The sequence below is a fragment of the Rhea pennata genome, chromosome 22, assembly GCF_028389875.1.
Source record: "Rhea pennata isolate bPtePen1 chromosome 22, bPtePen1.pri, whole genome shotgun sequence".
NCBI lineage: Eukaryota > Metazoa > Chordata > Aves > Rheiformes > Rheidae > Rhea > Rhea pennata.
In genome coordinates this window covers 8530030-8544220 of record NC_084684.1, presented here as the reverse complement: position 1 = coordinate 8544220, position 14191 = coordinate 8530030, and the positions used below count along the sequence as shown (strand labels likewise).

Genomic DNA, 14191 nt, shown 5'->3' with positions numbered 1-14191 from the left:
AGGGCACCGTTGCCCTGCCAGGAAAAAAACGCTTCCCACCACAGCTGCTTTTATCACTGTTTATTGGTATTAATCTGCCTTTAAATGGAAGATTCGTACTGGATATGGTTCCGGTAACCTGAAGCACTGGAATACTTCTGCCCCCTGGGTCACGCGGCAGCCGGACGACAGAAGAGCTTGCTGCTCCCCGGCGCTACTCGCTTTCCCCCGGGCTGCGGAGGTTACGAGAAGACGCTGAGTTACTCTAATAACCGTACGTGTATTTATTTTGTGTGCATAATGGAACACGACCCCCTGCGGCTATCGCCTCGCAGACCCCAGGCCCCACAGTGTCTGTCTGGTGTGTGGGAGCAGCCGCGAGCTCGCCCCAGTGCTGCAGCCGCGAGCTCGTGCCGGTGCTGCCGCAGCGCCGCCCTCTGCGGCGCCTCGGCAGCGTGAGCGGCGCGCCGGGCCGGAGGAGCGTCAGCAAGCCCCGCGCGGGGCCGAGCCGGCGGGCTCGGAAAGGGGTAACAGCACGGCTAAACCCGCAGCGTTCGCCGCCTCTAGGGCAGGCGCCGTCGCTGCCCAGGCCCTCCCCCGGCTCGACTGCGCGTCACCATCATTTACCGCGTGCAGCTGGCGCGGATGCGCCGCCACTGCCCTCCGAGCGCCCGTGAGCCGCGTGCCCCTGCCCCGCTTCACGCCGCCGCGACGGGCCGGGCAGCCGCAGGGCCTGCTCGCGCCGCAGCCCGGGGCGCGGGGAACGAAGCAGCTGGCGTTAAAGCCCGACGTCTCTTGGACCCCAGTTACAGAGAAGATTTTTTTGTGTCTTAGAGCAACCAATCGATCGAAAGTTTGTAATTGGAACCTAAAATTAATGCGTTAGAAAGCAACGACTCCTGCGGGCTATCTACGTTAAAGCACCGCGTTGCTCTAGGGCTCTGGGCTCTAGCGGCGGCCCGTCCCACCGCGGCTCACGGCCGGGTGGTGCGTGGGCTGCCGGGCCACGGGGCTGGGGGCCGGCCGGGCTGCGGCCGGGAGCGTGGCCCAGCGCTGCGCAGAGGAAAGCGTGTCCCACCGCGGCGCGTGCCCTAGCGGCGCCGGGGTCTCAGGAGGTGCCGGACAAGGGGCTGCGAACTCCTACAGCTTTCAGAGGCGGGGCTGATCTGCTCCGAATACCTCCCAGAATAAAAACCTTCCCCGTCAGCCCCCCGGACGCAGAAACGACAGAACAGCAGCCGCCGGGAGACGCGTGCAGTAGTCCGAAGCAGCTGTTTCTAACATGCCCAGGTGCTTCTCGCAGCCAGAGTCCTCCAGGCTCACGTTAGCCTGCGCGCTGGAAAGCTGGCCGGAGACTAGTGTCCTTCCAGTGAAATGCGTTACATGCCAGAGCTGAATATTCAAGCAACTGAACTAATGGGAAACAGTGACGTCTTGTGTGTTTGTGAAAAAAGGTAGTTTCTTCGTTTAAAAAGGAAGCTCAGAGGCTAAACAGCTAGGGTGCAATTGCTTTCGCGCTCTTCCCAACCAGTGACTTTTCTTGCATTCAAAAAAAATGTTACATAATAAGCATATGTTGTCTTGCAGCAACATTTTAAACAATTTCTCTATAACATCTTGACGTGTTGTGTTCTTGACGCAAACCACACTCTCCACTTTGCTTCAACAAAGCTTAAGCAAGCGAACGGGAGACTAGGACTTGACGGTGAGTCCGGGTGGACGGTGTGCACAGTTAGGATCTGTAGTCTTTCTTGCTGTACGGTTTATTGCCCAAGATACTATCGATTTCGTGGATGATGGAAGATGACAGCTTTGGAAGAACCTGTACGCGACCAGAGAAACACGATTAAGAGTCCTAAGGCAACGCTGCTCCTTTCTGCCAAAAGCGGGAGGAATGCTTCGTTTCTGGGGCTCGTTTCTGGGGCTCGACCTCCCCCCACCGCGTCCCTTCCAGGAGGGAAGGCAGTGAGCGAGCCCCCGTCAGGGCTTTGGTAACTAAGCGCTTCAGGCGACGAACAGGCCGTGGTTTGGGGGGCTTCGCTTTCGGCTCTGAGAGGGGCTGGTCTTTGACTCAGCTTGTGACGAGGCAAAACCTCGCTGGAGCTGCGTCTGCGCCCTGCTTCTCCCCGGGCTGCGCGCTGGAGCGGCAGGGCAGCTCCGGGCCGCGGGCCCCTCGCCCAGTGAAGGGTGGCCCGGGCGGAGCGAGCGGCTCGGGGCGGCCGGGCCGCCCGCGGGGCTGTGCCGCGGCGTGGTGCAGCGCGCGGGCACCCACCTGTATTGCTCCGATGTTCTCCATGAGCTGGTCCGCGTTGGAGGCCCCGAGCAGCACGGAGCTGACGCCTTCGTTCCTCAGACACCAGGCTGGGGCGGCAGAAAGGCAGGGCGAGCTGAGCGCCGGCTCGGCCCCGGCTCCCCGCGCCCCGGCCCCGGCGCCCCTTACCGATGGCGAGCTGGGGCAGGGTGCAGCCCAGGCGCTCCGCGATGGCTTGCAGCTCCTTCAGCTTGGCCTGCTGCCGCCGGCCCTCCTCGCTCAGGATCTTGTCCTTCAGCCACTGGTAGCCCTGCGCGGCGAGGCGGTCAGAGGGGCCGGGCGCGGGGCCGCCCGGCCGTGCCGCCCGCTGCGGCGCGGCCCCTCACCTTCAGCGAGGCTCTGGAGTACGGCGGGATGCCGCCGTCGTACTTCCCGGAGACGATGCCGCAGGCCAGCGGGGACCAGGTCATGGCGCCGACGCCTGGAAGAGACGGCACAGGCGGAGGTGGTGCCGCGGCCGCGCTGCGCCGTGCCTCACCGAGGCGGCGTTCGCGCGCGGGCCCGGCGCTCAGTACGGGCCGACGGGAGGGCCAGCATGGGGGGGGACGCGGGGCGGCGTGGGCGTGGGGCCGGGCCACCCGCTCGCCCCGCCGCCGGTACCTATCTTGTGGAAGAGCTCGGGCAGCTGCACCTCCACCTTCTCGCGCTGGAACATGTGGTACTCGGCCTGCTCGCAGATGGGCGGGATGAGGTTGAACTGCCGCGCCACCGAGTACGCCTCCTGCAAGGCCCGAGAGCCGGTCGGCGCCCGGCCGCAGCCCCGGCACGGCCGCCCTGCCCGCCCGCGCGCCGGCGGGGCTGCGCCCGCTCGGCCCCTGCCCGCCGCGCCGCCCTACCATGATCTCCATGGAGCTCCAGCGCGACGTGCCCCAGTACATGGCCATCCCCTGGTTGATGACGTGGGTCATGGCTCGCACCGTCTCTGCGGGGGCAAGGCAGAGCCGCGGCCGCCGTCAGTGCGGGGCGCCGGCGCCCCGGCCGTGGGCGGCACCGCGCCCGGAGGAAAGGGCGGCGCGCTGGCACGGGCGGCTTGCAAGCAGCGTGCTTCCAAACACCCAACTTGGAGGCAGGAGTTCGACAGGGAAATTAAACCAAACGAAACGAAAAACAACCCACCGGAGAGACGGCACTTGAAGTTCCTTCTCCGAACTTACTACCTTTCCCAAGCTATTAAAAAAGACTGAAACCAAAGCACGCGAGAGATCAGTACGGACGCAGCGCGGTCATGTGCGACGATGCTGAAATGAGGAGGCAGAGCGACAAAAAGGGTGCAGTTTATGGGTCTGCCGGCGTGGGCTTTGGTCAGGCAGGCGCTTTCGGAGCCCTGCAAGGCGGGGGGAGCGGGGCGAGGCGCCGCCGGGGCCGGCGAACTGTGACTTAAGGCCGTCCAAAAGGAACGCTTTCCTAAGCCCCTGTACGGAGTAAAGAGCGTAAGGCTCCCTCAGAGCAGCCCGGTGCCGCAGGTCGTACGCGAGCCGAGCGCCACGTCGGGGGCCTCTCTCGTGCGAGCGAGGGAGCGGGCGGCGGGGCCGTCTCCGCGCGCTGCCCCGCGGCGCCCGGCGCGCGTGCGCGCTCCAGCACGGGCGCAGGGAAGGCTACAGTGATACTGTGCTTGCAAGGCTGATGGCAAACGGGGCGACGTAAATGAAAGCTGGCAGACGAGCGTTTCTAAAAACAGCCTCGTGTCACCTGGCTGGAAGCGCACACCTGCTGTGGCAGCTCTGCCTGCTGCCCCACGCCGTGCTGCACTGGGCACAGCAGTGGCTCGCTGCGGCGGCAGGTTTGTCTGTAAAAATCTATATCGCTAGCTAGAAATGCCCGGCGCGCTGCTGCCTTCTGGCCGGGTCGGAGCAGGAGGCTGCCGCCCTCCCGGCGTGCCAGGCTCGCGACGGGCGACGAGGCGAGCGCGTGCTGCGCGGGGCGATCTCGGGCGGCGGGCTGGAGCCGCGCTGCGCCCGCGGCCCGCAGGGGAAGGCCCACGCGGCCCGGGCCCGGCGCGCGCAGCGCGGCCGCAGCGCTAGCCTTGCTGAGTTGGCCAGCAGCTCCCCCGAAGCAGCCAGAACGGTGCGGCGAGCCCAGCCAGCCGGAGATGGCGCGGCCGGCCCGCCTCGTGTGAAACGCCGGCCCGGCTCTGTCTGTTTTTAGAAACACTGTTGGGAATTTCTGCTCGGGACCTTCAGCCCAAATCATGCAGGCTGAGCTTCAAGCCGTATGCAGAGTCGTGCCAGATGAAGGAAGCGAAAAAAGAAAGACTCGCACAAGGTCTAACGTGGCCATCGCATGCGCCGATGGGCCGGCCGTTCAGCCAAGCGCTGCGTTTGTGTCAACCAAAGAAATCGGGGCAGGTCCGGCGCAGCTCTTGCACAAGCCGCGGGAGTGGCACGGGGAGGAAGGCTAGTCCGGCACGTGCAGGCTGCTAGAGGTGGGCAAAACCAGGCACGTTGTGGGGAACGGAGGCCAGGGAGGCGGCGTGCCACTCGCGGCACGTGGGCCTTGGCTGCACGCCACTCGCCACCGTAACGACAGCCGCATCGGCACGGAGGCTGGCGGCTCACAGCAGTGGGACGAGCCCGAGCGACCAGCCCGACCGCCGGCTGCGAGTCACCGGCAGAGCAGCGCTGCATTCAGCAGGAAAGGGAGCCAGAAGGCCGAAAGCTCCCGCACACCTCTGCCGCCTTGCAGGTGACGCCGGTGAGAAACGCCCCCCGTGCAGCCGTCAGCGGCACCCACACCCTCCCGCTACGCCAGCAGGCCCCCCAGGGCGGCTGGGAACTCTCCCAGCACTTGCATCCCGTCGTGAAGTACAGTTTGCCACTAAGAAGTGGAACATCATGACCTGCGATTTTGCCCATCTCTAGTACATGCTCACGGAGAAAAAGTGCCCACCACACTTCAGTGCAAGAGCAGGCCACGCTGCGAGGGGTGAAGAAACCAGGGTGGCAGGGCTTCAGAGTCAGTGGAATGACACTTCGGCGCGCCGCCTTGCGTTAAAGGAAGAGCGGTTCCACTGCAGGCCCAGCAGCCAAGCCGCAGCCGAGCTTCTACACAAGCCAGCGGCCTTCCAGCCTCCGGGATGACCAGCGCTGAACTGTGCAGCTCCTGCCCGTCTGATTTGTGCCCCCGATCTCAGACTCGGTGTCTTCCCGCATCGCAAGCGGGTTCTGAACAGGTCCCCTGTCATCCCGTAAGCCAGTGCCGCAGCGTGACTCTAGCGCAGGGCTGCAGACACCAGTGTCCCCTGTCACACAGAGGGGCACATCTGAAAATGGGCAACTCATGCGCAGGACAAAGGAAAGGAACAAAAGAATGAAATGAGGTGGCTCGGGAAAGAGAGGGAACTAGCAGCTATTTCGCTTCTTTCCCTTTTACTTGCAAGATGCTCTCAAAGGGCAGGGGGTATTTTTTTTTTTTTGCTGTTGTTGTTTTCCTTTGTGCATTTTATGGAGAAGTTTGTTTGGGGGAAGGAATCAAATGTAAAGTACAGCTTCTGTCCCATAAAATGCTGCTTGGACACAGAGCTCAATACTGAGACTGAGGGTACGATGTACCTTCTATGATGAATGTTCTTGACTTGGAAGAACTAAATGGGTCCCCTGGTGATAAAAGAAAGATTTAAAGAGACCAGAGTTTACAGCTGCTGGCATATTACAATGAACGGCATGACAAAGGGTGCAGGGCTGGAGAGAGAGAAAGAGAGAGAGGAAACTGGGTTCAAGCACCACTAAAACAGCCTCTTTCTTTCCAGAGCATGACCTAAGGCAGCCCCTGGCACTGGCCAAGGGAGGAGGGTATTTTGCAAAAGATGTAATTTGGTGCACGTGCTGCACGTACTAACAGGGGGGACAATTTCTAGAAAGTAATGGAAAACACACCTCAAATAAAAACCTATCAATCACAAAAACAGATGATTGAAAGCCACAAATGACAATGAAGCCCAATACATATAGTGCAGTACAGTAAAATGGGCCATGGAATAAAAGAAATACTTAGAATTTAACGACTAGGGAATTAACGTGCCCTGCTTAGAATGAGTGAATTGCAATCTCTTCATAATCCAGAAGAAGAGCTGGATATGAAGTAAGAAAAGTTAGACGCACTCTGGCACGCGCCCGGGTGAGAGCCGTGGCCGGCGGGGCAGCCGGGACAGGCGCCGGCAGGCGGCCGCAGCAGCCGCCGGCAGCAGGACGCGGCCAGAAGCCGTTCCTAGGGATGTTTAGGAAGGAGAACGACCTCAGGGACCTCCTCTGGCTGGTCCCTCGATCGCCTGCTGCCAGGGATGAGAGAGGTCTCTTTGGAAAAGCAAAGAGGTCTTTTCCAATCGGCACCTTGAGGCCGGAGCAGACTCCCGCCTACGGGCACACGGCGCGCGTTAGGTGCTCAGCACAGCTATCCTGGCCGGCCGTGCCGTGCCGCGGCCTTGCCCTCGCACGGCGAGCCCCCACGGAGCGCGGCAGCACCTACCCTCCATGGGCGTGTTGGGGTCCGGCCTGTTGGCGAACACCACGTCCACGTACTCCAGCTGCAGCCGCTCCAGCGAAGCCTTCAGGCCTACGACGAAGGATGAGGGACAGAGCCTGTGACGTGCGCCGGCCCGCCGCCTGCGCGCCAGCCCGCCGTGGCCGCACGTGCCGCCGCGGTGCGCCCGGGAGCCGTGGCGGTGGGCAGCGCTGCTCGTACCTTCGATGATGTGCTTTCTTGACAGGCCTCGCTCCGTCTCTGCCCTGAAAGACCGAAAGACGCGGGGTTAGAAGAGCAGACGTGCGGCTAGGCTGCGGTGAGGCGAGGGAGAGGCCGTACGTACTTTCCTCCCCAGAAGATTTTGGTGGTTATGACCAGGCTGGATCGTCTGCAAAGAAAAAGTGAGAGGGACCGTCGGTGCCAGCCGGGGCCGCGCACCCGCGGCCTGCAGCACCCCGGCGCGCAGCCCTGCCGCGGAGCCAGGCCCGCCCCGGGCCCGTGGGGGCTGCGGGCGCCAAGCGGGTGCCTGTGGGCACCCAGGAGGCCTCGCTGCCCCGCAGGGAACCGGGGTCTCGGTTTGCCGCTTCGGCTTTCCTGCTTCCCATTCATTTCCCTTCCCGAAGCCCAAACACAGCCACCCCCCCCCCCGAAAGCTGTTGCATGAAATGAAGAACCACGAAACGCTTGTCCTAGGGAAAGCAATAATTACCTCCAGCCTTTCTTCTTAATAATACTTCCTAGCACGACTTCAGCCCTGCAAGAAAAGGAAGAGGCAAATCATGGGTTCCTTAGGCTGGTACAGACATTAGGTCAGAAGCACTTTAGTAACGTAAATGACTGCAGTAGGACATTGCCCTCCTGCCCCCAGACTTTTCTTCTGGGGACCTTAGCGGAAGAGGCCAGAGATGACCACTCTGCTCGCCTCCTGCTGCTGCACACCGACCGTTCTGGGATGAGGGACCTGGCCACGCCGGGCAGGCTGCAGTGTGCCTGCAGGGACAGAGGCTCTCACCTCACGGGAAAGGGCGTAAAGGAACGCAGCATTTAACAAATGTGAAATGACTTCCAAAAATGAGTGCAGAAAAGCGGAATGATTCGATTATTTCCACTCTCCGAACTTTAAAACCAACCTGCATGACAATAGCTTTCCTCTCTTAAATAATGAAGAGCAGAAAATCATTGCAAAGATGATAAGTCCATGCTTATTACTGCTCTCCAGGGGGCAACAAGCTTGCCTGCACGTTTAAGGAAAGCACCTACCCTTTCAAGACGCTCTTTCAAATATTGAGAAACTAAGGCCTCTGCAAGTGCATTTGTACAGAGGCACTTTAAACAGCGCTCAAACAATACGGTGACGAGCACGGCCTTATCTGGCAAACCCCAAATAGGAGCAAACCAAGCGTGCTGGGAGAGCTGGACGAGGGCTTCGCTGCAGTTTGCACGTGCAGCCGCCACAAATAGTCCTGGTGGGGTCATTTCAAAGGTACTGTGCATGCTGCGAATTCCTCCGCACCCTGCCGGGCCGCAGACCCTCTGCGAGCAAACGCTCTCGGCCGGATCCTTCTCGCGGACCTTTTCTAGCCATTTCTGCTGGCCTGGGAGGCTTCCAGCAGTACCAATCCAAAGCAGATGATTGATTGTGAACAGTTACTACTGTGTGCGATGGCCAGGATGAATAATTTTCAAGGGCTCTGTAAATTCAAGCACATTTGCTAAAACGTTCACTGGGTAACGAACAAATTCATAAAAGCTGAAGCCTGCTTGGGGGCAATTTGCCAAGCCAAGAGACTAGATTAGTTGAATATATTGTTGTCTGCAGCCCAGTCCTCTTGATATTACCGCAGTGGGTTTGGGGAAGGAAAGATGAGGTTTCGTTATTATGTCGATAACCATGCTAATGCTTTTAAGGCTAAATATATCTCAGCCGGCAGCTGCAAGGGGCTAGAGGATGCTTCAGCATTCTTCAGCCTAAACCGCAGGTTAGCATTTCCGCGCCCTCCTGGGAGCTCTGCGCAGGCCACACGGCTCCGGCTCCGGAGACCCACGCGGCACGACCCCGGCTGGTCCCGAGCGGCTGCCTGCCGCCCCGGGAGTTTATCACCCGCGGTGAAGGTGCTGATACAGTGGCGCACGCTCGCACGGTGACTTATGAGCAAATCAAAAATGCTGCAGGGCAAAACACAGCATGAGAACCTCGGTCGGGAAAGGGGGAAAGCCCCACGAGGAAGACTGCTCCCAGGCTCGGCCAGCTTGCTCCCATTCCCCAGAAATACAGCCCCTGCCCCGGTACCAAAGTGGAAGGTCCTTACTTGCCAGCAGCATAGACTTCTGCCGTATCAAAGAGATTAATGCCATTGTCATACGCTAAAGTCATCAGCTGCTCTGCCATCTGCAAAGAGAAAGCTGAGCTGTTGGTAGCGAACGGGACGTCTCAGGGCGAGCAGGAGCAGCAGCCGCACACGTGAGTGCCGGAGCGCTGCAGTGCACGCTCGCTCGCACCGGCGACCCGCAGCGCGCCGCACGCCGAGCGCTGCCCACGGAGTCCCATCAGAACCGCCCCTGAATGTGCGCCTTGATTTCAGAGCTTCATGCGGAGAGCCCCAAAGTGCCACACACGCTGCCTTGCCTGGTCAGCTATGTGCTTCGCTTTGGAAAGCCAGGCTTGGAAACGCTAGCCTCCGTGTCCAGGCGCTGGGCACGCCGGCACACAGCACCCCGCAGCCTTCAGGGTGTGTTTGGGGGCACGTGGAAGGCAGCAGCTTTGAAGGAGAAAAATCCCAGCCTCACATGGCAGCGTGAGTTTTTCCTTTCCCTTCTCCTGCTTTTGCAGTCTCAGGCTCAGAAAATTGATTTATATGGGATTAATGTGGACTCAAGCTGACATTTGATAGCTCAGGCAAAAGCCCGTGTCAGGTGTCTTGCGGAAGAACTGACTGTGCTGAAAGGCGCGCAGGAGGGGTCCCGAAGTGCTGTGCTAGTCAGAATTACAGCCGGAGAGCAAAGCCGGAGCCTGTCACTACGGGCGGGCGAGACCTTGTGCAGCTTCTGCTTCACCGAGAACGGACTCATGCAAAACCCGGACGGCTCACCGAAGAGGCGCGCTCTCACACAGGGGCGCGATGGAGCGAGCCGGGCGGTTTCCCCACCGCGCTCCGGGAGCCGAAGCGTGGAGGAACACGGTCAGACGGGAGCAATCCTTACCTCATCTGTAATCTGCCCTCCGAAAGTCACCCATGTCCCTGTGAAGGAGAAAAGGTGCTCGGAGCTGGGTGACGGCAGGCAGCCTGGCCCCGCGCCGGGGCGCCAGGGCCAGCACTACGCCATCGCGTGCCTGCCAGCAGGGTTATCCCGCGCGCGGCAGCCACAGCTCCCAATCCAGTGTGCAGGGAAGCACCCCTGTCAAATACTCCGAATTCCAGCTTCTACAGTGTCGAGCAGGATGGGGAAGCGTCTGGGCCATTTCTCAGAGCTGTCACCAGCCCAGAAAAAAGCTTTGTAGCTTTTGCAGAGTGGCTGGTAACATTTCAGTTGGAGAAGCAGATCGGCCCCAGGGACAGTGTCGTAATTGTAAATCAACTCTTTTTAAGTGGCTTACAGCAGATGACAGCCTGGCTAGTTATTTAATCCTGCACAATGCAAGCCCCTGGACAGATTTGCGAGTCAGCGGCCAGGCCAGCCTCTGTGGGTGCTATCCACGCCGCCGCCCCAAGCGCACACGAATATTTAGGACGAGGCAGAAATCTCTGCTTACAGTTAGTTACCGGGAGCAAGGAAACACCACGCTGACAGCTGATGCCTGCTTCCCCTCTCCTACGGAGCGCGCGCGGCGTCCGCACGCTCCCGCCGCCCCTCGCTCCCATCTCCCTCGAGCGGCAGGAGGCAGGGCGAGGCGAGGAGCCGGCATGTGCCGGACGGAGCGGGTGCTGAAGGGCCGCGGAGAAGCCGCTCACTTACCCAGGCCGAGGCAGGACACTCGCAGTCCGGACTTCCCGAGGTTTCTGAAAGACAGAAACCCACGTGACCAGCAGCCCGGAGCGTTTCCGCGCCAGCTCGCGCGCGGGCGGGCAGGCCCCTGGGAGGGGGCTGCCCGCCGGCCCCGGGCTGCCCACCGCGGTGCCTGCGCGGGGCAGGGTGCCCGGGCGAGGGCACCCGCACGCGCCGCTCGTGTTTCCGCGCTGCCTCGGCGCCGGAGCGGAAGGCAAAGCAAACACGACCCCCCGGGGCGGCAAGGCTTGACTTCGCCAGAGGGCTGCGGTAAGGATGGAGAGAGAAACACGGCACCGAAGCACAAGCAGTCTGGACTTAGGGACTGCAGCAGAAGCGACCAAGCGAAATGAGAAGCCGCAAGATTTATGTTGTGTCCCTGGCCCCCAAGCTGTGGCTAACACTTAAGGCCTTCATTTTAAAATAGAAAGAGAAGAGTGAAGAAAGGAGAAGCGGCGGAGCACCACGAAGGCCACCAGGGTCAGACGCCCGCTTACTGCTCTGCTCCCGCAGCAAAGCAAAGCCTGTCTAAAGCTGCCGTGATCCAGAAGATACAGGAGTGGAAACCACGAACGGGAAAGTAGCTGCTGCTTCTTAGAGTGCCAATTACCATTGACTAAAGTGCACAACCCTGATAAATAAGCAAAAAGGCACTAAATTCAGCATAGCAGCATTTGCAGAGTAAACGCAAAAGGGGGAATGCCCGGTCTCTTAACGGAGGATTTACGGAGACCACTTCCAGCCGCGCCTAGCGGAAGGGCGCAGGGTGCAGCCGCAGCCGAGCACCGGGTGAACGGGGGACGGAGCGCGCCAGGCGCACGCGGGGCCGCGGGCGGCCGCGGGGCGGGCACGGCGCGGCCCCGCGCTCGCCTGCACCGTGATGTAACGTGGCAGCAGCCAGCGACCTCATTAAATGTGCTCCGTGCGATTAGGTCAGAAGCATTTACACTGCGGGGCTGCCTCTGACAGCGGCTCTGCAATGGCGGTGCTGGCACGGCAAGAGACAGCGCCGGCGCGTCTCCACGCCGGGCAGGAGACCGCGGCGGGAAGGCTACGGAGCAGCCGGGTCCCCGGCAGGAGGACGAGGCTCGAGGGCGGCGCGTGGGCGCTCGGGCGTGCCCGGCAGCGGCTGGCCCCAGGCCCCGCGCGGAGCGAGTCGTGCCCGTTCTCAGCGCCGCGCTGCTCCGACGCAGGGCACGGTGTGAGCGGCACGGGGCAGCCCGCTCGCGGCCTGGCACGGACACGCGCCGCAGAGCCGGCCGCCGCGGGAGCCCCGCGCTCCGTGTCGGGCTCAGAGGCGGACCTGGGGACGAGCAGAGCCCTCTCCGGGTGCTGCTCGTGGTGCAGAGGAGCTCCAAAGGGGAAAAGGCCCGTGAGAGCAGAGCAAAATGAAGCGTTCCCATAAAACACTCACAATCAAGTGGCCGCAAAGAACTAAGGAATATTCTTTTGGGAACGAGTCCAGCCTGGCAGACGTCCCTGCCACCTTTGCCACAGTGACTGAGAGCGACTTTTAAAAATGAGGAAGGTTTGAACAACAAGCATGAAAATACACAAAGTGTAGGTGAGCTGCTGCCACCCGCCCGCGCCCGCGGCTCGGAGCAGCGCCGTGTCGCATAGCAACTGGAAGGGAGCTCCGCTCGCACGGGGCCCTCGCACGGCTCCCAGGCGCCGCCGCGCTCCGGCCGGGCGCGCTCCCGAGCTTCGGGCCCCCGGGAGGCTTGCAGAGCTGGAGGCAGCCCCGGCGGCAGGGCCGCTCCGTCGCGGGATGGCGGAGCGTGCAGCAGCCGGCCAGGCGCAGGGACCGGGGCGGCCGGGGACGCCGCGGCGCGCGGCAGCCGCCGTTCTCGGCGTGCTGGACGCCTCGGTGGGCCGGTGGCAGCGCCGCGGCCACGGGCAGCACGCGCGACGGCCACGGAGCCCGCGCTTTCGGAGGCCGCCGGCCAGGCTGGCATGCTGCGAGCCCCGCGACCCTCCATGCCCCACGGCAGGGCCCGGCAAACGCAGGGCGACACGGCGTCGGCAGAGGATCACCAGGCAGAAACGCCCAGAGTTATTTAATCTGGAGGATCCGAGTGGGTGAGGGCTGATGTCATTCCCGCAGCCTGCCTGCCTGCTACATTTTGCACCCTGCTAGTGCTCACATCGTGGCTCCAGTGGGAGCACGCCGCGGCTGTCAGCCGTAACGGGGCGGACAGGCGCGCTGCTCTGCCTGGGGCGAACCCCTCGGTCCCCCGCCTCGCCCCGCTCTGCCGCAGCGCCGTGCAGGCGGGCGCGTGAAGCCAGGCCGTGCCGGCCGTGCCGCCGCTGCGCGGCAGGCTGCGCTCTCCAGCGCGCGGTGCGGAGAGAGGAACCGAATCCCGGCTCGTGCTTTGCCGCCCACGGACCAGGGCCGCAAGCAGCCCAAGGGCACGGTGAATCCACCAACGCCGCGGCAGGCGGTGCGGTGCTGCGCGCCACGCGCCTCCCCCGGGGCCACAGCCTGCCCGCTCTCAGGGCCAGCGAGGCGACAGCAATTTCACTAAGTCCTAAGCCAAACGTCAGGGCCACGTTTTTTTCCTCCTGTCCCCCTGGTTTTACGCTAAGCTGGAGGGAAACGAGACCGCTCCTTGAAAGTGCACTGGAAGGACGAAAAGAGCAACCCGGCTGCAGCACAGAGGACGCATCTGCACTCGTGGCGCCGAGAAGCCCGCACGCCGGAAAGCCGCGGGGCCACAGGGAGAGCACCGCGCGCGTCCCCCCCACCGCACACATCGCAGCGAGGACTGCCAAACGCGTCCGCGCCCACGTCCGGAGGCAACCGCCGAACGCACAGCGCGTTCTTCCCCCACCTGTACTTCATCCCCGGCTGCTTCACGCTGGATTCACTGGACGAGGGGGCATTTTGCACGGAGAGCTGCCCCAGGCTCCGGGCAACCATGGCCACGGCTCGGAATTTGCTGCGCGTGCCGAGGCTGGGGCTGCTGGCATTTTGTCTGTTCAGGCGGTCTTCTGCGCTCCGGCTCTTTATGCTGTGCTCGGAGCACACAAAAGAAACCTGCATGGTGCTCGCGCTGCGTTTGGGCTGCGGAGATGCCCTCCCTCTCGAATCCTCAGCCGCGCTCTACTTCACAGCCCGATGCTGCTTCTCCCTGGCAGCGTCGCAAAAATGTCAAAGGTGAAAGATAATTGGGAGCGTTTCCCCCAGGAGCCCTGCAATTTTCAAAGCAGGAGTGGAGAAACGAGCTGGAGATGCCGCCCCGCTGCTTTCAGCCTCCTCTTTGCATGTGCAAGGCAGCACCGGCAGTCGCCTGGCCGGGGGTTAAAAAGCGAACTTCAGTTTATTTACTTCCCGGCTGGAATCTGCACGCCGTCCTCGCTTCCTTTCGCCGTCCTCCTCGGCAGCGCCGCCTGACTGCTCGCCGCAGCAGCTCCGCAAAGTTTCGCCAACGCTATTGGAGGAATTCGGCCGCCCCTGAG

At 62.1% G+C, this 14191-nt stretch overlaps 1 protein-coding gene across 6 annotated transcripts in view; it reads right to left on the bottom strand.

Annotated features, from left to right (window-relative positions):
• Positions 1-45: 45 nt before the first annotated feature.
• KCNAB2 (potassium voltage-gated channel subfamily A regulatory beta subunit 2) overlaps positions 46-14191 on the bottom strand; it is a 39264-nt gene continuing 25118 nt past the window's right edge. For 5 of the 6 annotated variants that reach the window (XM_062593218.1, XM_062593222.1, XM_062593219.1 and 2 more), the window contains 13 exons: positions 10703-10746; positions 9950-9987; positions 9058-9137; positions 7458-7502; positions 7092-7136; positions 6968-7011; positions 6752-6838; positions 3127-3212; positions 2891-3011; positions 2617-2711; positions 2420-2540; positions 2252-2340; positions 46-1801 (listed from right to left, as the gene is read on the bottom strand). In XM_062593218.1, coding sequence (XP_062449202.1) covers positions 1712-1801; positions 2252-2340; positions 2420-2540; positions 2617-2711; positions 2891-3011; positions 3127-3212; positions 6752-6838; positions 6968-7011; positions 7092-7136; positions 7458-7502; positions 9058-9137; positions 9950-9987; positions 10703-10746 — 985 coding nt within the window. In that variant the 3' untranslated portion in view covers positions 46-1711. Of the gene's footprint in view, positions 1802-2251; positions 2341-2419; positions 2541-2616; positions 2712-2890; positions 3012-3126; positions 3213-6751; positions 6839-6967; positions 7012-7091; positions 7137-7457; positions 7503-9057; positions 9138-9949; positions 9988-10702; positions 10747-13563; positions 13791-14191 lie in introns of those variants that run through there. The other variant, XM_062593223.1, reaches the window with a different exon arrangement.